This window comes from Euprymna scolopes, chromosome 11 (genome assembly GCF_053919585.1).
Source record: "Euprymna scolopes isolate OS-2025 chromosome 11, ASM5391958v1, whole genome shotgun sequence".
NCBI classification, from domain to species: Eukaryota; Metazoa; Mollusca; class Cephalopoda; order Sepiida; family Sepiolidae; genus Euprymna; species Euprymna scolopes.
Genome location: NC_136492.1, coordinates 37210277 through 37236234, shown reverse-complemented (window position 1 = coordinate 37236234; position 25958 = coordinate 37210277). Strand labels below are relative to the sequence as shown.

The window sequence follows — 25958 nt, the reverse complement described above, 5'->3', positions numbered from 1 at the left end:
GCTAACGCTGATAGCATGAGATGAGAATTCTTGAGTTCATAAAACAGTTGAGGTCACAGGTCTAGTTCGCAGTGCATAGAAAACATGGAAGGAACAATGAATCTGGGTGAAAGAAGGATAAATAGAGACCTGGATAGAGATAGGTTAGTTTGGAAGTTAATTTTGTAATATATCATTTGTCGTTTAAGAAGAATTTTGTTTGTGTTTTTGACGATCCTTTCATTAAAGTTATTATAGGAGATAGTCTGACAGTCTTTATTTAAAGATTACCTCTAGGGGCAAACAAGTAGCAACAATTCTAGTAATGATGAAAATAAACCGCTCAAAATAAAAATAGATATTTTCTGCTTCTGCAATACTTTTTCATACATCCTAAGGCATGCTTTCTACATCACAAATTATTTAGTTGTTGCTAAAGGTAGTTGATGAAATATGAGAAGATATAAGAAAATTGAAAAATGCTATAACAAATTAATGCCGTCACACTGAGGGTTAATCCTTTTCTTGCAGAATACGGAGTGAGTTTTTCAAACTGTGAAGTAAATGCGTTTTTAAAAAAAAATATTGGATAAATTTGAGTGAAATCAAAAATCTGGAGTAAATCCATTTTTCTAGAAAAAGCGGTAGAGTTAGCATTCTCAAAAAGTTAGCATTAATTCAAAAGCCATACAAAGAAAAGTAACTATACAGCAGTCGTAAACATTGACAATGCTTTCCTCTAGCAGAGAGTAACCCTAGTGAGCTTATTTTGTTATATGATGATCAACTCCTGGGTGTAGTAATTTAAATCACACCTTTGAAAGACTATAATTATATCATTAGGAATTTGCCGAGTAAGAAAGGCTTCAACACTTCCCACCTCCCCCTGTGAGCTTGAAACCCAGCAAAGCTATTTTTACTTGAAAATATACTTCTCCATGAAAATATTTTTCTGACCTTTATTATTATTATTATTATTATTATTTCATTTTTTTTTTTTTTTACTATATTAACTGTTGCAACCTATACCCAACAGTGTAAGTCACTTGAATATATTTTGATATTTATATGAAGGTGTAGTTTTAAAGCAGATTTTAAATATCTTTAAAACAATCATTAAAAATAGTTCAGCAATGGAATACATAAATATTATGGAATTAAGCAAAAGAAATAAAAGAATTACCAGCACATTAAAGGAGATCATATGATTCAAAAACAAGATCATATGATTCCAAAAAAAGTATCTACTGTGAAACCAAGTTTAAATATTATAGGAAATACAATGTCATATTGTTTATATAGATAATGGAGGTTATGTAGCTATCTGTCTGAAGCCAAAAACTATGCTAATGAAAACTATTGTATTTAGTATGAAATGGTATATGGGAGGTAGTGTGATATAGACTGAAATAGTATATCGAGATTGCTATTCATACTCGAAAATAACAATAAATCTTTTTAGAGTGGGTAGGTATAGGGTAAGGTGTGGATGGGTATCTAGTATGCAATCATGATACCATCCTCACAGGTATTACCTCCTTCATTGAGGGAGTAATGTAATATCACAACATTGTTTTAATGGTTCCTTGACCTTTTGTCTAAGATCAATGTGTAGTATCTTTCTTGGACTTTTAGATATGAGCAAAGTGAGAGGATTAGTGAGAGGTCAGCTGATGATGCGTTCATCAAGCGTTGGAGGAGAAGCTCCACCTGGAGTAGAGGCCAAGTATAAATCATTTCAACAACTCTAATCTGGTGGATTCTCACTGGAATACTATGTTGAGATTTTTTAGGGAGTTCAGGAAGAGATTCCATCGGAAGAGGCCAGCACTCTTCGAATCGGCTCAGTGGCATTTCCACCAGGATATTGCACCAGTCCACAACTCCATCACAACTCCATATTTCACGAAGATGGCCATCAAGACAGTTCCTCACCCTCCCTAAAATCAAGATCATGCTCTCTGTAACTTTTGGTTATTCCCTAAGCTCAAGGAAAACCTTAGAGGCTGTCGTTATGAGACAATTGAGGAGATGAAAGAGGCTGTGATGAGGGTCATTGACACATTCACAGAAGAGTACTTTTGATGAGGCCTCCCAATAGTTGTTGGAATTGTACAACAAGAGCATTGCAGCCGGAGGAGATTACTCCGAATCAGTTTAGAGTTTCATGTGCGTACTATCAATAAAAGTGTCCATACGAAAAAAGTCTGGAAACTTATTTAAGGAATCTTGTAACAGTCATTACTGAAGTGCATTCAATGTTAGATTCTATTACACAAAAGCAAAGCAATTTTCAACTGATTACAGAAGCAATCGTTGGTAATGTGCGTGAATTTCTAGTGAGTTAGAAATAGCAGCCCTAAACAACTAAAAAATACAAAACAAACAACAAGCAAATCCCACAATAATCACAAAAAAAGCAAACCCAACAATAATCACAAACAAAAAGAAACCCTCACAATAATCACAAACAAGTAAACAGCAAACCCACTATAATCACAAAAAAGTAAAAGGAAAACCCCACAATAATCACAAACAAAACGCAAACCCCACAATAATCACAGACTTAAAAACCAAACACCACAATAATCACAAACAAGTAAAAAGCCAACACACAATAATCACAAACAAGTAAAAAGGCAACCCCACAATAATCACAAACAAGTAAAAAGCCAACCCACAATAATCAAAAACAAGTAAAAAGCAAACCCCACAATAATCACAAACAAGTAAAAAGCAACCCCCACAATAATCACAAACAAATAGCAAACCGCAAAATAATCACAAACAAGTAAAAAGCAACCCCCACAATAATCACAAACAAGTAAAAAGCAACCCCCACAATAATAACAAACAAAAAGCCAACCCCACAATAATCACAAACAAGTAAAAAGCCAACCCCACAATAATCACAAACAAGTAAAAAGCAACCCCCACAATAATCACAAACAAAAAGCAAACCCCACAATAATCACTAACAAAAAGCAAACCCAACAATTATCACAAACAAATAGAAACCCCCACAATAATCACAAACAAAAAGCAACCCCCACAATAATCACAAACAAGTAAAAAGCAACCCACACAATAATCAAAACTAAAAAGCAACCCCCACAATAATCACAAACAAATAGAAACCCCCACAATAATCACAAACAAAAAGCAACCCCCACATCATCAATAACAAAAACCAAACCCCACAATAATCACAAACAAGTAAAAAGCAACCCCACAATAATCACAAACAAAAAGCAAACCCCACAATAATCACAAACAAGTAAAAAGCAACCCCCACAATAATCACAAACAAATAGCAACCCCACAATAATCACAAACAAAAAGCAAACCCCACAATAATCACAAACAAATAGCAAACCCCAAAATAATCAAAAACAAAAAGCAACCCCACTATAATCACAAACAAAAAGCAACCCCACTATAATCACAAACAAAAAGCAACCCCACTATAATCACAAACAAATAGCAACCCCACAATAATCACAAACAAGTTGTACAAAGCAAACCCCACAATAATCACAAACAAATACCCTCCCCACAATAAACACAAACAAAAAGCAACCCCACAATAATCACAAACAAATAGCAACCCCCACAATAATCACAAACAAATAGCAACCCCCACAATAATCACAAACAAAAAGAAACCCCCACAAAATTCACAAAAAACTAGCAATCCCCACAATAATCACAAATAAAAAGCAACCCCCACAATAATCACAAACAAAAAGCAAACGCCACAATGATCACAAACAAATAGCAACCCCACAATAATCACAAAGAAAAAGCAACCCCACAATAATCACAAACAAAAAGCAACCCCCAGAATTATCACAAACAAATAGCAACACCCACTATAATCACAAACAAAAAACAAACACCACAATAATCACAAACAAATAGCAACCCCCACAATAATCACAAACAGATAGCAACCCCCAAAACAATCACAAACAAAAAGCAAACCCCACAATAATCACAAACAAATAGCAATCCCCATAATAATCACAAACAAAAAGCAAGCGCCACAATAATCACAAACAAATAGCAACCCCTACTATAATCACAAACAAAAAGCAACCCCCAACATAATCATAAACAAATAGCAAAATCCACAATAATAACAAACAAAAAGCAACCCCCACAATAATCACAAACAAAAAGCAACCACCAAAATAATCACACACAAAAAGCAATCCCCACAATAATAACAAAGAAAATGCAAACCCAACAATAATCACAAACAAATAGAAATCCCCACAATAATAAAAAACAAACAGCAAACCCCGCAATTATCACAAACAAATAGCAACCCCCACAATAATCACAAACAAAAAGCAAACCCCACAATAATCACAAACAAACAAAAAGCAACCCCATAATTATCACAAACAAAAAGCAAACCCCACAATAATCACAAAAAAAAAATCAAGCCCAAAATAATCACAAACAAGTAAAAAGCAAACCCCACAATAATTACAAACAAGTAAAAAGCAACCCCACAATAATCACAAACAACAAGCAACCCCCACAATAATCACAAACAAAAAGCAACCCCCACAATAATCACAAAGAAAAAGCAAACCCGAAAATAATCACAAACAAGTACAAAGAAAACCACACAATAATCACAAATAAATAGAAACCCCCACAATAATCACAAACATAAAGTAACCCCCACAATAATCACAAACAAAAAGCAAACCCCACAATAATAAAAAACAAACAAAAAGCAACCCCCATAAGTATCACAAACAAAAAGCAAACCCCACAATAATCACAAACCAAAACCAAGCCCACAATAATCACAATCAAGTAAAAAGAAAACCCCACAATAAATACAAACAAGTAAAAAGCAACACACAATAATCACAAACAAATAGCAACCCCCACAATAATCACAAACAAAAAGCAAACGCATAATAATCACAAACAAAAAGGAATCCCCACAAAAATCCCAAACAAGTAAAAAGCAAACCCCAAAATAATCACAAACAAATAGCAACCAAAACAATAATCACAAAGAAAACGCAAACCCCAATATAATCACAAAAAATAGTAACCCCCACAATAATTACAAATAAAAAGCAAACTCCACAATAATTACAAACAAATAGCACACCCCACAATAATCTCCAGAAAGTAAACAGCAACCCCCATAATAATCACAAAAAAAAGCAAACCCAACAATAATTATAAACAAAAACCAAGCCCAAAATAATCACAAACAAGTAAAAACAAAACCCCACAATACTCACAACCGAGTAAAAAGAAACCCCACAATAATCACAAACAAAAAGCAGCCCCCACAATAATCACAAACAAAAAGCAATCTCCACAAAAATCACAAACAAGGAAAAAGCAAACCCCAGAATATTCACAAACTAATAGTAACCCCCACAATAATAACAAACAAAAAGCAAACCTCACAATAATCAAAACAAAAAGAAACCCCCACAAAAATCACAAACAAAAAGCAAACCCACAATAATCACAAACAAAAAGCAAACTTTACAATAATCACAAATAAGTAAAAAGCAACACCCATAATTATAACAGACAAAAAGCAAACCCAACAATAATCGCAAACAAAAAGCAAACCCCACAATAATCATAAACAAGTAAAAAGCAACCCCCAAAATAATCACAAACAAAAAGCAAACTCCATAATAATCACAAACAAAAAGCAAACCCAACAATAATCACAAACAAATAGCAACCCCAACGATAATCACAAACAAGTAAAAAGCAACCCCACAATAATCACAAACAAAAAGCAACCACCACAAACAAAAGCAAACCACAACAAACAAAAAGCAAACCCCACAATAATCACAAACCAGTGAAAAGAACCCCCACAATAATCACAAAACAATAGCAACCCCCACAATAATCACAAACAAGTAAAAAGCCAACCCACAATAATAACAAACAAGTAAACAGCAATCCCCACGATAATCGCAAACAAAAAGCCAACCCAACAATAATCACAAACAAGTACAAAGCAACCCTGCAATAATCACAATCAAGTAAAAAGCAATCCCCTCAATAATCACAAACAAAAAGCAAACCTTACAATAAAAACAAACAAGCAAATAGCCAACCACAAAAAAGTGAAAAGCATGCCCCACAATAATCACAAACAAATAGAAACCCCCACAATAATCACAAACCAACAGCAAAACCCACAATAATCACAAACAAACAGCAACCCCAACAATAATCACAAACAAGTAAAAAGCAAACACCACATTAATCACAAACGAGTTAAACGCAACCCCACAACAATCACCAACAAAAAGCAAACCCCACAATAATCACAAACAAAAAGCAAACCCCACGATAATCACAAACAAAACGCAATCCCAACAATAATCAAAAACAAATAGCAAACCCCCAAAACATCACAAACAAGTAAAAAGCAAACCCCAAAAAAATCACAAACAAAAAGCAAGCCCCACAATAATCACAAAAAAAGCTACCCCCACAACAATCACAAACAAAAAGCAAACCTCACAATAATCACAAACAAAAAGCAAACCCCACAATAATATCAAACAAGTAAAAAGCAACCCACACAATAATCAAAAACAAAAAGCAAACCGAACAAAAATCACACACAAAAACCAAGCCCACAATAATCACAAACAAGGAAAAACCAAACCCCACAATACCCACAAACAATTAAAAAACAACCCCACAATAATCACAAACAAGAAGCAACCCCCACAATAATCACAAACAAAAAGCAACCCTCACAAAAATCACAAACAAGTAAATAGCAACCCCCACAATAATCACAAACAAATAGCAAGCCCCACAATAATCACAAACGAAAAGCACACCCCACAATATAAAAAAAAGAAACCCCCACAAAAATCACAAACAAATAGCAAACCCAAAATAATCACATACAAGTAAAAAGCAAACCCCCAAATAATCACAAACAAATAGCAACCCTTACAATAATCACAAAGAAAAAGCAAACCCTACAATAATCACAAACAAATAGCAACCCCCACATTAATCACAAACAAAAAGCAACCCCCACAATAATCACAAACAAAATGCGAACCCCACAATAATAACAAAAAACCAAAAAGCAACCCCCCAATAATCACAAACAAAAAGCAAACCCCACAATAATCTCAAACAAGTAAAAAGCAACCCCCAAAATAATCACAAACAAAAAGCAAACCCCACAATAATCACAAACAAATAGCAACCCCCACAATAAAAACAAATAAATAGCATCCCCAACAACAATCACAAACAAAAAACAAACCCAACAATTACCACAAACAAATAGCAATCCCCAAGGTAATCAAAAACAAAAAGCAAACCCCGCAATAATCACAAACAAATAGCAACCCCACAATAATCACAAACAAAAAGCAACCACCCCAATAATCACAAACAAATAGCAAACCCCACAATAATCACAAACAAAAAGCAACCCCCACAATAATCACAAACAAAAAGTAACCCCCACAATAATCACAAACAAACAAAAAGCAACCCCCATAATAATCACAAACAAAAAGCAAACCCACACAATAATCACAAACAAAAAGCAACCCCCACAATAATCACACAAAAGTAAAAAGCAAACACCATATTAATCACAAACAGGTAAAAAGCAACCCCCGAACAATCTCAAACAAAAAGCAAACCCCACAATAATCACAAACAAAAAGCAACCCCCACAATAATCACAAACATATAGCAAACCCCAAAATATTCACAACAAATAGCAACCCCCACAATAATCACAAACAAAAAGCAACCACCACAATAATAACAAACAAATAGCAATCCCCACAATAATCACAAACAAAAAGCTACCCCCACAATAATCACAAACAAAAAGCAAACCCCACAATAATCACAAACAAAAAGCAAACACCACAATAATTACAAGCAAAAAGCTAACCCCACAATAATCACAAACAAGTAAAAAGCAAACACCACATTAATCACAAACGAGTTAAACGCAACCCCACAACAATCACCAACAAAAAGCAAACCCCACAATAATCACAAACAAAAAGCAACCCCCACAATAATAACAAACAAATATCCAACCCCAAAATCATCACAAACAAGTAAAAAGCAAACCCCAAAATAATCACAACAAATAGCAACCCCCACAATTATCACAAACAAGAAGAAAGCCCCACAATAGTCACAAACAAATAGCCAATCCCACAATAATCACAAACAAAAAGCTACCCCCACAATAATCACAAACAAAAAGCCAACCCCCCAATAATCACAAACAAAAAGCAAACCCCACAATAATCTCAAACAAGTAAAAAGCAACCCCCCAATAATCACAAACAAAAAGCAAATCGAACAATAATCACACACAAAAACCAAGCCATCAATAATCACATACAAGGAAAAACCAAACCCAACAATACTCACAAAAAAAAGCAACCCCACAATAATCAAAAACAAAAAGCAACCCCCACAAAAATCACAAACAAGTAAAAAGCAAAATCCCACAATAATAAAACGAATAGCAAGCCCCACAATAATCACAAACGAAAAGCAAACCCCACAATATTCAAAAACAAAAAGCAAACCCCACAATAATCACAAACAAAACCAAGCCCACAATAATAACAAACAATAAAAAGCACACCCCAAAATAATCACAAACAAAAAGCCAACCCCACAATAATCACAAACAAGTAAAAAGCAACCCCCAGAATAATAACAAACAAAAAGAAAACCCCACAATATTCACAAACAAAAAGCAAACCCAAAAATAATCACAAACAAACAGCAACCCCGACAATTATCCCAAATAAAAAGCCAACCCCACAATAATCACAAACAAGTAAAAAGCAAACCCCACAATATTCACAAAGAAGTAAAAAGCTACCCCACAATAATCACAAACCAAAAGCAACCCCCACAATAATCACAAACAAAAAGCAACCACCACAATAATCACAAAAAAAGCAACCCCCACAATTATCACAAACAAAAAGCAAACCCCAAAATAATCACAAACAAGGACAAAGCACCCTCCAAAATAATCAGAAACAAATAGCAACCCTCACAATAATCAGAAACAAAAAGCAAACGCCAAAATAATCACAAACAAATTGCAACCTTTACAATAATCACAAACAAAAAGCAACCCTCACAATAATCACAAACAAAAAGCAAACCCCACAATAATCACAAACAAACAAAAAGCAACCCCTTAATAATAATAAACAAAAAGCAAACCCCACAATAATCAAAAACAAAAACCAAGCCCACAATAATCACAAAGAAGTAAAAAGCAAACCCCACAATAATTACAAACAAGTAAAATGCAACCCCACAATAATCACAAACGAAAAGCAAACCCCACAATATTCAAAAACAAAAAGCAAACCCCACAATAATCACAAACAAAACCAAGCCCACAATAATAACAAACAATAAAAAGCACACCCCAAAATAATCACAAACAAAAAGCCAACCCCACAATAATCACAAACAAGTAAAAAGCAACCCCCAGAATAATAACAAACAAAAAGAAAACCCCACAATATTCACAAACAAAAAGCAAACCCAAAAATAATCACAAACAAACAGCAACCCCGACAATTATCCCAAATAAAAAGCCAACCCCACAATAATCACAAACAAGTAAAAAGCTAACCCCACAATATTCACAAAGAAGTAAAAAGCTACCCCACAATAATCACAAACCAAAAGCAACCCCCACAATAATCACAAACAAAAAGCAACCACCACAATAATCACAAAAAAAGCAACCCCCACAATTATCACAAACAAAAAGCAAACCCCAAAATAATCACAAACAAGGACAAAGCACCCTCCAAAATAATCAGAAACAAATAGCAACCCTCACAATAATCAGAAACAAAAAGCAAACGCCAAAATAATCACAAACAAATTGCAACCTTTACAATAATCACAAACAAAAAGCAACCCTCACAATAATCACAAACAAAAAGCAAACCCCACAATAATCACAAACAAACAAAAAGCAACCCCTTAATAATAATAAACAAAAAGCAAACCCCACAATAATCAAAAACAAAAACCAAGCCCACAATAATCACAAAGAAGTAAAAAGCAAACCCCACAATAATTACAAACAAGTAAAATGCAACCCCACAATAATCACAAACGAATAGCTACCCACACAATAATCACAAACAAAAAGCAACTCCACAACATTCACAAACAAAAAGCAACCCCATAAAAATTACAAACAAGTAAAAAGCAAACCCCAAAATAATCACAAACAAAAAGCAACCCCCACAATAATCACAAACAAAAGACAACCCCACAATAATCACGAACAAATAGCAACCCCCACAATAATCACAAACAAATAGCAACCCCCACAATAATCACAAACAGAAATCAAACCCCACAATAATCATAAACAAAAAGCAAACGCCACAATAATCACACACAAGTAAAAAGCAAACCCCACAATACTCACAAACAAGTAAAAAACAACTCCACAATAATCACAAACAAAAAGACACCCCCACAAAATCACAAACAAAAAGCAAACCCCAAAATAATCACATACAAGTAAAAAGCAAACTCCAAAATAATCACAAACAAATAGCAACCCTCACAATAATCACAAAGAAAAAGCAAACCACACAATAATCACAAACAAATAGCAACCCCCATAATAATCACAAACAAAAAGCAAACCCCACAATAATCACAAACAAAATGCAAACCCCACAATAATAACAAACAAAAAGCAACCCCCACAATAATCACAAACAAAAAGCAAACCCCACAATAATCACAAACAAGTAAAAAGCAACCCCCACAATAATCACAAACGAAAAGCAAACTCCACAATATTCACAAACAAATAGCAACCCCCACAATAATCACAAATAAAAAGCAGCCCCCACAACAATCACAAACAAAAAACAAACCCCAAAATAACCACAAACAAATAGCAATCCCCACAATAATCACAAACAAATAGCAACCCCCACCATAATCACAAACAAATAGAAACCCCACACTAATCACAAACAAATAGCAAACCCCACAATAATCACAAACAAAACGCAACCACCACAATAATCACAAACAAAAAGTAACCCCCACAATAATCACAAACAAACAAAAAGCAACCCCCATAATAATCACAAACAAAAAGCAAACCCCACGATAATCACAAACAAGTAAAAAGCAAACACCACATTAATCACAAACAAGTAAAAAGCAACCCCACAACAATCCCAAACAAAATGCAAACCCCACAATAATCACAAACAAAAAGCACCCCCTACAATAATCACAAACAAATAGCGAAACCCAAAAAAATCACAAACAAGTAAAAAGCAAACCCCCAAATTATCACAACAAATACCAACCCCCACAATAATCACAAACACCAAGAAAGCCCCACAATTTTCACAAACAAATAGCAACCCCCACAATAATCACAAACAAAAAGCTACCCCCACAATTATCACAAACAAAAAGCCAACCCCACAATAATCACAAACAAAAAGCAAATCCCACAATAATCTCAAACAAGTAAAAAGAAACCCCCATAATAATCACAAACTTAAAGCAAACCGAACAATAATGACACACAAAAACCAAGCCCACAATAATTACAAACAAGTAAAAAGCAAACCCTACAATACTCACAAACAATTAAAAAGCAACCCCACAATAATCACAAACAAAAAGCAACACCCACAATAATCACAAACAAAAAGCACCCCCTACAATAATCACAAACAAATAGCGAAACCCAAAAAAATCACAAACAAGTAAAAAGCAAACCCCCAAATTATCACAACAAATACCAACCCCCACAATAATCACAAACACCAAGAAAGCCCCACAATTTTCACAAACAAATAGCAACCCCCACAATAATCACAAACAAAAAGCTACCCCCACAATTATCACAAACAAAAAGCCAACCCCACAATAATCACAAACAAAAAGCAAATCCCACAATAATCTCAAACAAGTAAAAAGAAACCCCCATAATAATCACAAACTTAAAGCAAACCGAACAATAATGACACACAAAAACCAAGCCCACAATAATTACAAACAAGTAAAAAGCAAACCCTACAATACTCACAAACAATTAAAAAGCAACCCCACAATAATCACAAACAAAAAGCAACACCCACAATAATCACAAACAAAAAGCAACCCCCACAAAAATCACAAACAAGTAAAAAGCAAACCCCACAATAATTACAAACAAATAGCAGGCCCCACAATATTCAAAAACAAAAAGCAAACCCAACAATAATAAGAAACAAGTAAAAAGCACACCCCACAATAATCACAAACAATTAAAAAGCAACCCCCATAATAATCACAAAGAAAAAGCAAAGCCCACTATAATCACAAACAAAAAACAAACCCCAAAATAACCACAAACAAATAGCAATCCCCACAATAATCACAAACAAAAAGCAACCCCCACAATAATCACAAACAAAAAGCAAACCCCACAATAATCACTTACAAGTGAAACGCAACCCTCACAATAATCACAAACAAGTAAAAAGCCAACCCCACAATAATCACAAACATGTAAAAAGCAAACCTCCACAATAATCACAAACAGAAAGCAACCCCACAATAATCCCAAGCAAGTAAAAAGCAACCCCCACAATAATCACAAACAAGTAAAAAGAAACCCCAAAATAATCATAAACAAGTAAAAAGCCAACCCCACAATAATCACAAACAAGTAAAAAGCCAACCCCACAATAATCAAAAACAAGTAAAAAGCCAACCCCACAATAATCACAAACAATAAAAAGCAACCCCCACAATAATCACAAACAAAAAGCCAACCCCACAATAATCACAAACAAGTAAAAAGCCAACCCCACAATAATCACAAACAAGTAAAAAGCAACCCCCACAATAATAACAAACAAGTAAAATGCCAACCTCACAATAATCACAAACAAGTAAAAAGCAACCCTTACAATAATCACAAACAAAAAGCAAACCCCACAATAATCACAAACAAGTAAAAGGCCAACCTCACAATAATCAGAAACAAGTAAATAGCAAACCCCACAATAATCACAAACAAGTAAAAAGCAACCCCTACAATAATCACAAATAAGTAAAAAGCCAACCCCACAATAATCACAAACAGAAAGCAACCCCACAATAATCACAAACAAGTAAAAAGCAACCTCCACAATAATCACAAACAAAAAGCCAACCTCACAATAATCACAAACAAGTAAAAAGCAAACCACACAATAATCACAAACAAGTAAAAAGCCAACCTCACAATAATCACAAACAAGTAAAAGGAAAACCCCACAATAATCACAAACAAGTAAAAAGCAAACCCTACAATAATCATAAACAAAAAGCAACCCCCACAATAATCACAAACAAAAAGCAACCCCCACAATAATCACAAACAATTAAAAAGCAAACCCCACAATTATCACAAACAAGTAAGAAGCAACCCCCACAATAATCACAAACAAGGAAAAGCCAACCCCACAATAATCACAAACAAGTAAAAAGCAACCCCCACAATAATCACGAACTTAAAAACCAAACACCACAATAATCACAAACAAGTAAAAAGCAAACCCTACAATAATCACAAACAAGTAAAAAGCAAACCCCACAATAATAACAAACAAGTAAAAAGCCAACCCCCAATAATCACAAGCAAGTAAAATGCAACCCCCACAATAATCACAAACAAGTAAAAAGCAACCCCACAATAATCACAAACAAGTAAAAGGCAACCCCCACAATAATCACAAAAAAGCAAACCCCACAATAATCACAGACAAGTAGAAAGCAAACCCCATAATAATCACAAACAAAAAGCAAACCCCACAATAATCACAAACAAGTAAACCGCAAACCCACAATAATCACAAGCAAGTAAAAAGCAACCCCCACAATAATCACAAACAAGTAAAAATCAACCCCCACAATAATCACAAACAAGTAAAAAGCAAACATCACAATAATCACAAACAAGTAAAAAGCAACCCCCACAATAATCTCAAACAATTAAAAGCAACCCCCACAATAATCACAAACAAGTAAAAAAGAAACCCCACAATAATTGCAAACAAGTAAAAAGCCCAAACACCTTGAACATTTTGTTCATCCGATGACACTTGAACTTTTTAATAATCTGGAAACACTTGTTCTGAAAAGAATACATACATTCTTTTTTTTTATTTTTTATAGTTTTCCTTTTTTAGGACAATTGAATCAACATTCAAAATGAGCATACATAAATTGGAATAAAATATACAAACTCTGATTATTTTCTGCATGCGACATTTTGGTATTTAATGTTTGCTAAGAATAAAGAAAATCATGATTTCAGAAATACAAAAAAAGAAGGATAGGTACATACTTGGAAAATAATCGCTGGGGAAATCGGACGTGCTTGGTTCTAACTCCGCCATCAGCAGCCTAGAATCGACATCGTTTCTGTGAAAGACATAAAATAGCATTAAATTCTAACTCTAAACAATATACGTCACTTTTTAGATTTGAGTAATACAGATTTCAAAGAATAAAATAAAAAGTAAAAACTTCTAATAAAGAAGAACACAAAAGAACGAAAATTTTCTTGATAAGAATTTTCACTCGACTGATTTCCTGTCTACAGCATCGTAGAAAAATGGTGAACTGCTAAAATCTGTCATTCATGTGTCAACTATTAATACATAATAATAACATATTCAATAAAGAATATTTTTGAAGGAATTTATTTTTACTCATGTACTTGCAGGTAAGTATTTTGCTCTAGTCCAGTGTTTCTCAACCGGGGCCTTAGGAGCCTTCGATTGCAGAGCCATAAGAGGACGCTAGAAAAATATGATTAAAAACGTATAGAGGCCTTTTCAGCACTGAAATTAAACCTACTGAAAATGAAGCAGAAGAGCTAGCAGAGTGCAAGATTTCAAAAGCAATGAAGCTGGTCTTGTGCAATAAAAATACCTCTTCAGCTTCTGGCTGTCTGTTAGAGATGCATATCCCTGACTCAGCTAAAACCCATACATAATGCTCAAACAATTCGCATTATCATTTTGAATGTGAATGTTCTGACCTAGCAACCATGAAAATGAAGCTCAGAAACCGTCTTAATGCTAGGAATGATATTCACCTTGCTGTATTCAAGACAGAGCCGACTTTTTCACATGAGTCCAACAGCAATTTTGTCGTCTGTAGCAAAATTTTCACTTTAATTTATAATTTTAGAGTAACTAAACAAATGGCATAAAACAAAATCTGCATTTTTCTTGTTGAAGTTCATGAGTGTTGAAATATTCGGTAAGGGGGCCACATGTTATGTTGAGAAGCACTGCCCTAGTCGACACTGATTAAGTAATATTAAGCATATTCTAAGAAAAATCCACCCATACACTTTTCTTGCATGTTGGGCCAACCCAAACCATTACTTTACATTACTAGCCTGTAGATACATACACCATTGTTCCCAATGATATATTAATAAAACATAGTTCAGCAAGGGCTATTACTTTGTCATTTTATTGAAGTAAAATACCAGGGATAGATCTCAAAAATCGTACATCGTTTTTCTCCAATGCATTTCTTCACAGGAAGTCACAAAGGTTGAGCGAACTGGCCATTTGCCTTATTTTTCATAATTATGTAATTCAACAGACAAATAAAATCGCAAATTGGCATTTTTTTTCTGATTATAATGTTCTCTGTTCCAGAATTTAGATAAACTTATAAAAAATGATAGAATGACATCAATGTTCAATACAACCAAATAAAAGCAGGAAGTTGATTTTAGTTGTATTTTATTTTTATTGTATTGTGGGGTGAATTATCGATTCCGCATACAGTTACAAGATTTTGTAAATCAAGGGAAACAATGAGAGATTCTTTTTTTTTAATGGCCACTAGACACCTCCATTTATTGAAAAATTAAAAACAAATATTCCGAATGCATAATGTGAGTACTGATATTAGTTCATGACAGAAAATATATTTTATATTTATTTTTAAACAGAAATTTTTCCCAGAATTTATAGTTATGTTGTTTATGCAAGGTTATTATAATTTCAGAGCAAATAAATTTTAAAAGCATATAATAGAAAAATATTTTTATGCCCGCTCCGCAAGTAAGTATGTATTATTTAAAAGTTAAATTGATTTATCATTTAATTTAATGAGTGCATATTACATAACAAGAACAACATAAACACAGCGCCAGACGTAAATTCATAAAGTTACCCAATTCATGTTAAAAATGTAATCTTTTTATGAAACTATGGACAAGTAACATAAATTGTTACGTCCGACACAAAAGTTATACGAAAGTAAGAATATCGAAAGAATTACACTTACTCGTAATTACACTCTTTGTAAATTATCATGTTATCAGTTTTGAAATCCATGATTATATGTTTCCACTCTCACTATTACATTGCCATAACTTTTTGTAGATAGATAACTTGCTTTCGATAACATTTATTTATATATATTTATTTTTGGACCACTTTTCGTACCAATGTGTACTGTAAAAATTGGCATACCATATGAAAACAAACGAAACAAATTTGATTTATTAACTGCCTTAAAACACTATGTGGGGCTCATGTTACGTTGGATTTACATGTGAAACTTTAAATTCTAAAAGTATTGATATGTCTTTCCGTCAAGTTTTTCAGGGTGTTCACATCTAAAATCGCCTAAAAACGTAGAATGTCACTGTTGTTTAGGACGGTTTCTGCAAAGACAACAATAATTATATACTTATGAAACAGAAATTAATAAAAAAACATGTTAGTAATTACTTTTATTCCATAAAACAAATTTTAAATATCTTTCAAAGAGCTGGTTTTACAATAAAGGCTTACAGTTTGGGGTGGGGTCAGTAAAAAGTTCAGTCTTTCACGTAGTTTGTATATATGTGTCTTGTCAATGAAAAGAACATGAACTGCCAAAATAGTTTCAATAAAATTAATAATCAAGAATTATTTTATTCTCTTTTATATCCTCTTATCCACCTGATATATATATTCTCCATCCACCTGATATATATATATTTACCACTTGTTTTTACAACTCTTGTAATCACTACAAACAACTAAAAATCAAACTAAACATCAAAGCAAAGCAGACGCCAAAATTGGGTCCATTAATTACTGAGAAACTCAGTGTTTTTTTTTCTCACATGTCTTGTAAGGTTTATCAAGTCTAAAGGACGGACGCCAAAATTTCATTCTTTTTTTGACACATCATATTTTTATGTTATTAAATTGTAATTTTCCTGGTATAATAACTATATATAATTTCGCCATCAAGCACCTAAATTAAGTAAAAGATCTTTTAAAGAATCGTTTTGAAATCGGAAATTAAGCTATTTTTTCCGAATCCGATTATTGATTCCAATACCCTCAAAAGTTCCGATTTTTATGATTCCAGAATCAGATTTCGATTAATTGTCCCAACACTAATACATATATAAGTGTTTCCTTTTCAGATTAAGTATGTTTTTAACTCTTTTTCAAAGTGTTTTAACTCTTTATCAAAGTGTTTTTAACATTTTTATTAACTATTTGCTCTTATATATATATATATATATATATATATATATATATATATATATATATATATATATATATGTATATATCAGAGAGGCGGTAGCACTCTCTATATAGGGATGGCCCGTACACGCCTATATACGCCTACAAAACAAAACTATCCAAATCTCAACTAAAATCAACTTATAAGTTTCAAAAAGCACATATTCTTACAGAGAAGCGTCTTACGAATCCAGCGAGTGTCAGAACGTCGGTTAAAATGTCAAAAGAGAGCAAAAAAAAAAAGGGTACAAAAATGGCCAATTGTTCTTCTTTCTTCTTTCTTCTTCTGCTTTCTTCTTTCTTTTGAGACGATGTATCTCGGTGTACGAACGGTCTCTGACAACAGTTCAAGCATCAATCGACTGCTCTTTACACGGAGAAGTGCAGTGACCCATCGCTTTTTAGTTAACTCCATAATTAAATAAGATTACGTGTAATAACAAGTTTTAAACACTATATACCCAATGTAGACAGACCACTTCGAACACGGAACTTCTTTCAAAAGGGACAGCTCCAAATAATACACCGGATGCTCACAGACGTTCCAGTTTGCCAGTGGTCTATATTTCTTGGACGCTGAATATTTGAGGTGAACGTTAAGGTTTTTTCTTTAAACAGTAACCCACCAGCGTTAATGAAACCACGAAATCTTTATCTTGATCAAAATTGTTATAAGAGTAACCTATCAGCAAGTACGACGTCAAAAACAATGTTATAAAAACAAATAATTCTTCAGATTTTGGACTGTAAAATATGTACAAAATGTCAATGCTGTGACCAGGATTCGAACCTAGGTTAGCACGGCCACAATGTGGGGGTCCTAACCTCTAGACGATCACGGCTAACACTGACGTCTGTCGCTCTTGGCAGAAAGACACATCACTACTGTCAAACTATTGATAAATAAGGAGGAAACTTGAAATCCTCACGCATGCGCAAAAATACACTATAGCAACCATTGTTAAATGCAGCTGAATCTCTTCGCTCGCTAAGAAAAGTAGATCAGACCAGTAATTCTAAGAACTCACCAAACGCCAAAGGAAATAAGTTAAATTAACCGCAAAAGAAACTGCAAGAAAGTCATCTTCTAAGAACTCACTGGAAGCTGACCAAAAAGAATCAAAATCCAAGCCCTAGCCACAAAAGTAACTAGATATTGTGGCTACTATACACAATCTACTAATAAAAACAAGTAAGTTTTCTAAAATAAACTACAATAAATTAACCAAGTAACCTCACACTGTCACTGATTAGGACTTCATATAAAGATAACAACTACACTATTGGTGTATATACCGTTCCACACTTTAACTATTGGTGACGGGGCAGTATCTCAATTCTACGAGAGTTGTCTTGCTATAAGATAAGTGATATTATAGTAAGATACATATAAGTGTTATATGTTTACATTTAATAAAAAATGCCAAAGTCAGCACGTAGTAAAAAAGCTCAGAGAAATATAGACTATGAAAAAAACAAAGTCAAGGTATTATCTGAGCAAAAAGAATACTATCAGAAAAATGCTGAAATAATAAAAATTAAGTATCATGCAAATCCTGAGGCAAAGAAGGCTGCCTCACGTGCTGACTACAAAGCACGGTATAACAGGGATCCCGAGGGGAAAAAACTGCCTCACGTGCTCTTTATAACAAAGAACCAGAAAAAAGAAGGCTGCCTCACGTGCTGACTCAAAAGCACGGTATAACAGGGATTCTGAGGAGAAAAAAGCTGCCTCACGTGCTCTTTATAACAAAGAACCAGAAAAAGAAGGCTGCCTCACGTGCTCTTTATAACAAAGAACCAGAAAAAAAGAAGGCTGCCTCACGTGCTGACTCAAAAGCACGGTATAACAGGGATTCCGAGGGAAAAAAGCTGCCTCACGTGCTCTTTATAACAAAGAACCAGAAAAAAAGAAGGCTGCCTCACGTGCTGACTCAAAAGCACGGTATAACAGGGATTCCGAGGGGAAAAAGCTGCCTCACGTGCTCTTTATAACAAAGAACCAGAAAAAAAGAAGGCTGCCTCACGTGCTGACTCAAAAGCACGGTATAACAGGGATCCCAAGGGGAAAAAAGCTGCCTCGTGCACAAACTATTATAAATATAAATATAAAAAACTGCCAAATCTTTGGCAAAACGCCAAAGAATGAACCAAGAAAAATTTAATAGTGAAGGTATGAACATTTTAGAACTTTATAATACTCTAACTGTTTTATCAGAGAGGCGGTAGCACTCTCTATGTAATATAGAACCGATGGAGGACCAAGAGACAACTCCTAAGGCCCAAAACCCAAAGACCTAAAACCAAGCAGGAAGCGACCTGCTACTAATGGAGGCGGCAATGAGCCGCCTCCTAAAAAAGACAATACTATCATGAATGTAAGTTTAAAAATAAGACTGTAAGTAAAAATACTAATTAACAAGAATAAAAAAGCATTGGAAATGCAAAAGGATATAGGGATGGTATGCCAAAATGTATACAAAAAAGATAGCTATGAATGGCTAGGCACATGGAAATAGAATTGCATCCCAAGTATAGCCCTATAGCTTTTTACAACCGTAATGATGGCACGGAATGAAGATTGGAGAAAAGCTATAGGGCTATACTTTGGATGCAATTCTATTTCCATGTGCCTAGCCATTCATAGCTATCTTGTTTGTATACTTTTTGGCATACCATCCCTATATCCTTTTGCATTTCCAATGCTTTTTTATTCTTTATATATATATATATATATATATATATATATATATATATATATATATATATATATATATACTATAAAGGTGACTGTGTGTGTGTGTGTGTGTGTGTGTGTGTGGTCACGAATAGACTCCTATATGGTTGACTATTTTAAAAAACTGATTACATATAATGACAGAAGATGTATCAAGACACAGGGATGGGTATGTTTGATCTGGCAGAACGGTGGCTCATTAGAGTTATGGGGTCTGCGTTCGCGCCTGGTCCACAAAGTATGGAAATAAAAAATAAAAAAATAAAAAAAACGTTTACAAGTGTTTTTGATATAGATGTACATAATAATACTTTGATAAGTATGTTTTAACTTAAATAGGGATGGTATAATAAAATTGTGGGGTCTGCGTTCGCGCCTGGCCTCCATAGAATGGAAATAGGCACACACTTTAATAAAGACTTTTCATATCTATCTGCGTAAGTATACTTTGATAATTATGTTTCAGTTTGAAGAAATATGGTATAATAAAATTATGGGGTGTTCGTTCGCACTTGACCTCCATAGAATGGAAATATGTCACAAAGTTTAACAAGGTTTTTTAATATAGATCCACAGAATATTGTTATAAGTGTTTCAGTGTGAACAGGTATGGTATAATAAATTATGGGGTTTATCTATTTTTACTTTCATTATATTTTGCTTTGGTTTTGATACTCCAAATTCAACCCAAATTTACAACCTTTCCTTTTCATAACCTATCATCCTTTCATAAATCAGAGTCCATTTTCTGTAGCCTGTTTTTGAACCCAGTCAACGACGGGTACTTTTGCTAGTATATATATATATATATATATATATATATATATATATATATATATATATATATATGTGTGTGTGTGTGTGTGATTTATATATTTATAAAAGTGAAAATGTGTGTGTCTGTGTGTATACATTTCCCTACCAAATAACTGTCAATTTTCGGTCTTCAGACTTGAAATTTGACATACTGGTTATTGAGATTTGGGGAGAATCTTTTTAATCGGGGTTCTGCCAGAAATTTGGCTGTTAAGGGGTCAACGTTCAACCATTTGACCTTTGAAAACTCTACCAAACTCCATCGCAAATTTTGGGTCTAAACACTTAAAATTTTAGATATAGATTACTTGGACATGGATCTAACTTTATAATTTGATTTGAGCCCAAAACAATAAATGCTAAGGTGTCATAATTGAGGTCAAAGTTTTAAAATATTGACCTCTGCAGTCTCTATCAAATTACTCAGCCAATTTTGGTCTAAACATTTAAAATTTGGCATAAACTGTATTCAGACATAGGGCAAGCTTTTTGATGGTTTTTTTTTTGCTGAAAATTCTGCTTCCAACGGGTCAAAGTTCAAAAGATTTGACCTTTGCGATCTCTAGCAAACTATTCAGCCAATTTTGAGTCTAAACATAAAGGGTATTCAGACATGCAGCAAGCTTTTTAATCAGTTTTTGGGCGAAAATTTACAGGTTTGATCTTTGCAGACTCTACCAATCTCCTCCGTCAATTTTGGGTCTAAACACTTAACATTTTAGATGTAGGTTACTTGAACATGGGTCAAACATTTTAATTTAATTTGAGTCCTAAACAATAAATGTTAAGGGGTCGAAATTAGTGTCAAAGTTAAAAAAAAATTGACGTCTGTGATTTCTACAAACTTTTCTCTTTGGTAGTTAAGGAAAACTATTATATAGAAAGGCATTACCATACATATTCACACTTTTTAATATATACATAAAGTTTTTAACAGTACATAGGGTCCAAGCAAAACTGGGTGGAACTGCTAGTTATTACTATAATAATTTTTTATAAATATTCATACCATAAATATTCATATTAAATCATTCTATGACATCTATGCTGATGACACGACCATCTATGGCAACACATCAAAGGCCGTAAATGAACAAAGTCCTCTCTGATTCTCTCTCCTCTAATCTTGAGCGCACGTTACAGTGGGGGAAGAGGTGGCTGGTTACTTTTAATGAATCTAAAACCAAGCTCCTATCTTTACATCATCAACGCTCTGATCCCCGTCTGGCATTAACTGAAATGGATGACTCTCGTCTAGGTGAGGCTCCATGTTTTGATAAGCTTCTGGGCTTGATTTTTACTCCTGACCTGAAATGGAACACGTACATCAAGTCAGTTGCCAAGGTCGCTGGAAAAATGGTAGGATCCTTCTACCGCTCCAGAAGATATCTCACTGCTGATGCAATTCTCTATCTATATAAAAGCCAAGTACATCCAAGTATGGAGTACTGCTGCCACGTCTGGGCAGGAGCTGCTAAACCAGCCTATCCTGCCTTGACAGAGTACAAAATAGACTTCTTGGCTTAGTGGGAGATACTCTTTTCTCTTCCCTGCAACCTCTCTCCCACAGAAGAGACGTTGAAAGCCTGTCTTTGTTTTATTGTTACTTCCATGGCAAGTGCTCGTCTGAACTCCAATCCCTCGTCGCTCCTCGCCAATCTTTCACAATAAACACCCGTCTAGCTGAAACCACTGTCAAAAATTTTCTCTATTCTTTATCTGTGCCAAAACCAAAACGTAGATTCCATGAACAAAGCTTCTTTCTTAAAAGTGCACGCCTGTGGAACTCTCTTCCGTTTGCCTGTTTCCCACCTGACTACAACTTGGATGTCTTCAAGTCCAACATAAACAAATTCCTGATGAACCACCCCCTTAAGTAAGATACTTTATCAAATCTCCAATACTAATGATTACTACGATACTATTCCATTGATTACTGTACACGCAATAATCCTTATCCCCGAGTGGCTTCCGGGCCTTGATAAGTGGTTACTCTCATATAAAAAAAATATATATTTCTGTATAAATATGTTTTCTTTTCAATTATATTTTTATACTATCTTTTTTAATACTAATCCTTAATTTATGAAGCTAAATGTAATTACAGAGCATATAACAAATGAAAAGTCTATATTCTAAATTTCAAGATGTTGACCATCTTACAGTTTATTCCTTTAATTACGTTTACATTCACAATTCTTGACAGCAACCATTTCGTGGCGCAAAATCATTCATTTAATTATTATATTATTTAATGATTCTCTTCAGGATAAATAGCAACTATCAACCCATTAAAAGAAAATAAAAGTACATTTGGACATGATTACAAAATTCGATAATTAGAAGAGAAGTTGCATTACCTTTTATTTTATCTTTTATTACGCCATTTTGTAATTTTTGAGTAAAATCACTAAAATTTATATTTCCGTATTAATAAATTATATTAATTTTAATATAAACTACTACAAATATTCTATATAGTATTTTATTAATTTATTATCTGTAATTTATATATATATATATATATATATATATATATATATTTACCTATTAATATTAATAATTGTAATATATATAAAGCATGTCTATATATTCATTTAATTTTATACGAACGTAATTACAAAGTATATGTCTTTTATTTCCTGTTATACAAATTGTTGAATTTTATCTAATTTTTTATCCATAATTCAGTTTTATTAACATTTCATTTAAATTCATCATTACATATATATTTTATCCGTAAATTCTAAATTCTACAGTAGTTGAAATCCTTTAGACTCTTCTTTTGTATTAATATTATTTAGTTGTGATTATTATCGACATATATTTTACTTCAATCTATCATATATTCATTAATTAATTTGTATATTTTGTTAAATTTAATTTCGTTGTCAAAGTGCCATTTTTTCTTTTATTCACCTTTGCCATTTTTACGCGTGCCATTTTTACCGGTGCCATTTTTACCGTGCCATTTTTACCATGCAATTTTTACCCAGACCATATATATATATATATATATATATATATATATATATATATATATATATATGTGTGTGTGTGTGTATGTATTCCAAAAAAGCGAGGTAATGTCCATTCATTATAGTCTCGTCCCAACTCTAATATCCTAAGAAATTGTAACATTTCCACCACTAACAGCAATACGTTTCTTTGAATTACCATCTTAATTGAACGAAGACTATTTCTTTTATTTATTTGTTATTTATAAAACTATTTCGATATTGCTTTGCACTCGACAAGAACCTAAAAAACTTTGCAAAACATCTCCACTCTTTGCCTTCAAGAATTTTTCCTACTATATATTTTCTCTATTGTCGTATTTTCAATTTATTTCTTTTCTTTGTATCACTTGACTTTATATTTTTATGTTTTTGTATTTATATTTTTTATACCTGTTGTATTCCCCTTTTTTATTTTCCTAGATTTAATAACTTTGTATTTCTTATAACTTTTATTGTCTATTATTACTCTACAATTCTTATATTTTTATAAGGAAGATCCTTTGTATTTTTATTCACTACCATTTGTTTATGTCCTATCAATAAAAATCTCTCTATATTGTATCCCTCATAATTCATCCCCTCAAATTTATTATCTCACTATTATTCCTAATAATTTGTATTTCTTTTAAGTACTATTATAAATTCAGATACCCTTTATAAAATATATTGACATAGCATAAACCTCTACTTCATGTAAACTTCAAATCCATGGCTAACAGATGATTAAATAAGCATCTTCTTTCAATTAATTTACGTTATTTTCTCCCCGAGAGTCTAATCACACATATTGTCCACATATAGTTAGACCCACTATGAAAGATATGCTATATATAACTACCTGCATTATGTAATAAAACTATACTCCTCCTATATCAAAGATATATATTTAGGACCCCAAACAGCCTAAATATTATATTTCACTGCTAATGTAACTCTCAATAGACGTTGCATCCCTATTATGTTACCTAGCATCTTCTCCCCACTTCTGATGAGAAGCACTACGCTTCGAAATACCATAGTACAAAAAGTCTCACTTACCCTACACACCTAATTGATGTATACTCTTATTGAATAAATTAATAAATCTATATATATTAGTATATAGATTTATATTGTCATTTTCTTGCTTTATTAACTTCTACATATCTCTCTCTCTCTCTCTCTCTTTCTCTCTTTATATATGTATATATATTTATATCTATACTTATATATACATATAGGTATATGTATAACCACACACACACACACACACACACACACACACACACACACACACACACACACATATATATATATACAGTGATGATCATATTTATTGGCACGGTAAAATAAAAGTTAAATTTTGTCTAATAAATTCTAAAAAAGGGATTAAATTAAAGAAAATAACAAAGTATATTATGTATTTTTAACTGGCCTTTCCGATGCAGCAATCGGATTTTAGAAAAAATAAATAACAAAGGAACAACAAACATAATTGCAAAAAACCCTTGTTCAAAATTATTGGCACGGCTTTGTTTTTCTTTTAGTATCAGTATAATATCAATCAATTTCCGGTTTACGTGCTTTCTGAACTTTTTTATAGCCATATTATGCTTGTTTAACGCTAATTCAGTGAATAATTTTTTTCAGATAATTTTTAGATAGCGATTTATTTAAACTATTATAAGTGACTAAATTATAATTTTCAATCGCCATGGTTAAAACTAAGGAACACAGCGAAGACGTCAGGAAGCTTGTTGTAGCATGCCATACCAATGGGGAGGGCTATGA

At 33.2% G+C, this 25958-nt stretch overlaps 1 protein-coding gene across 6 annotated transcripts in view; it reads right to left on the bottom strand.

Annotated features, from left to right (window-relative positions):
• Positions 1-25958, bottom strand: part of LOC145287834 (Na(+)/H(+) exchanger beta-like) — a 1099100-nt gene that overhangs the window by 34249 nt on the left and 1038893 nt on the right. For all 6 annotated transcript variants that reach the window (XM_080135700.1, XM_080135702.1, XM_080135704.1 and 3 more), the window contains one exon: positions 14405-14481. In XM_080135700.1, the coding sequence (XP_079991826.1) occupies positions 14405-14481 (77 nt within the window). The remainder of the gene's footprint in view (positions 1-14404; positions 14482-25958) is intronic.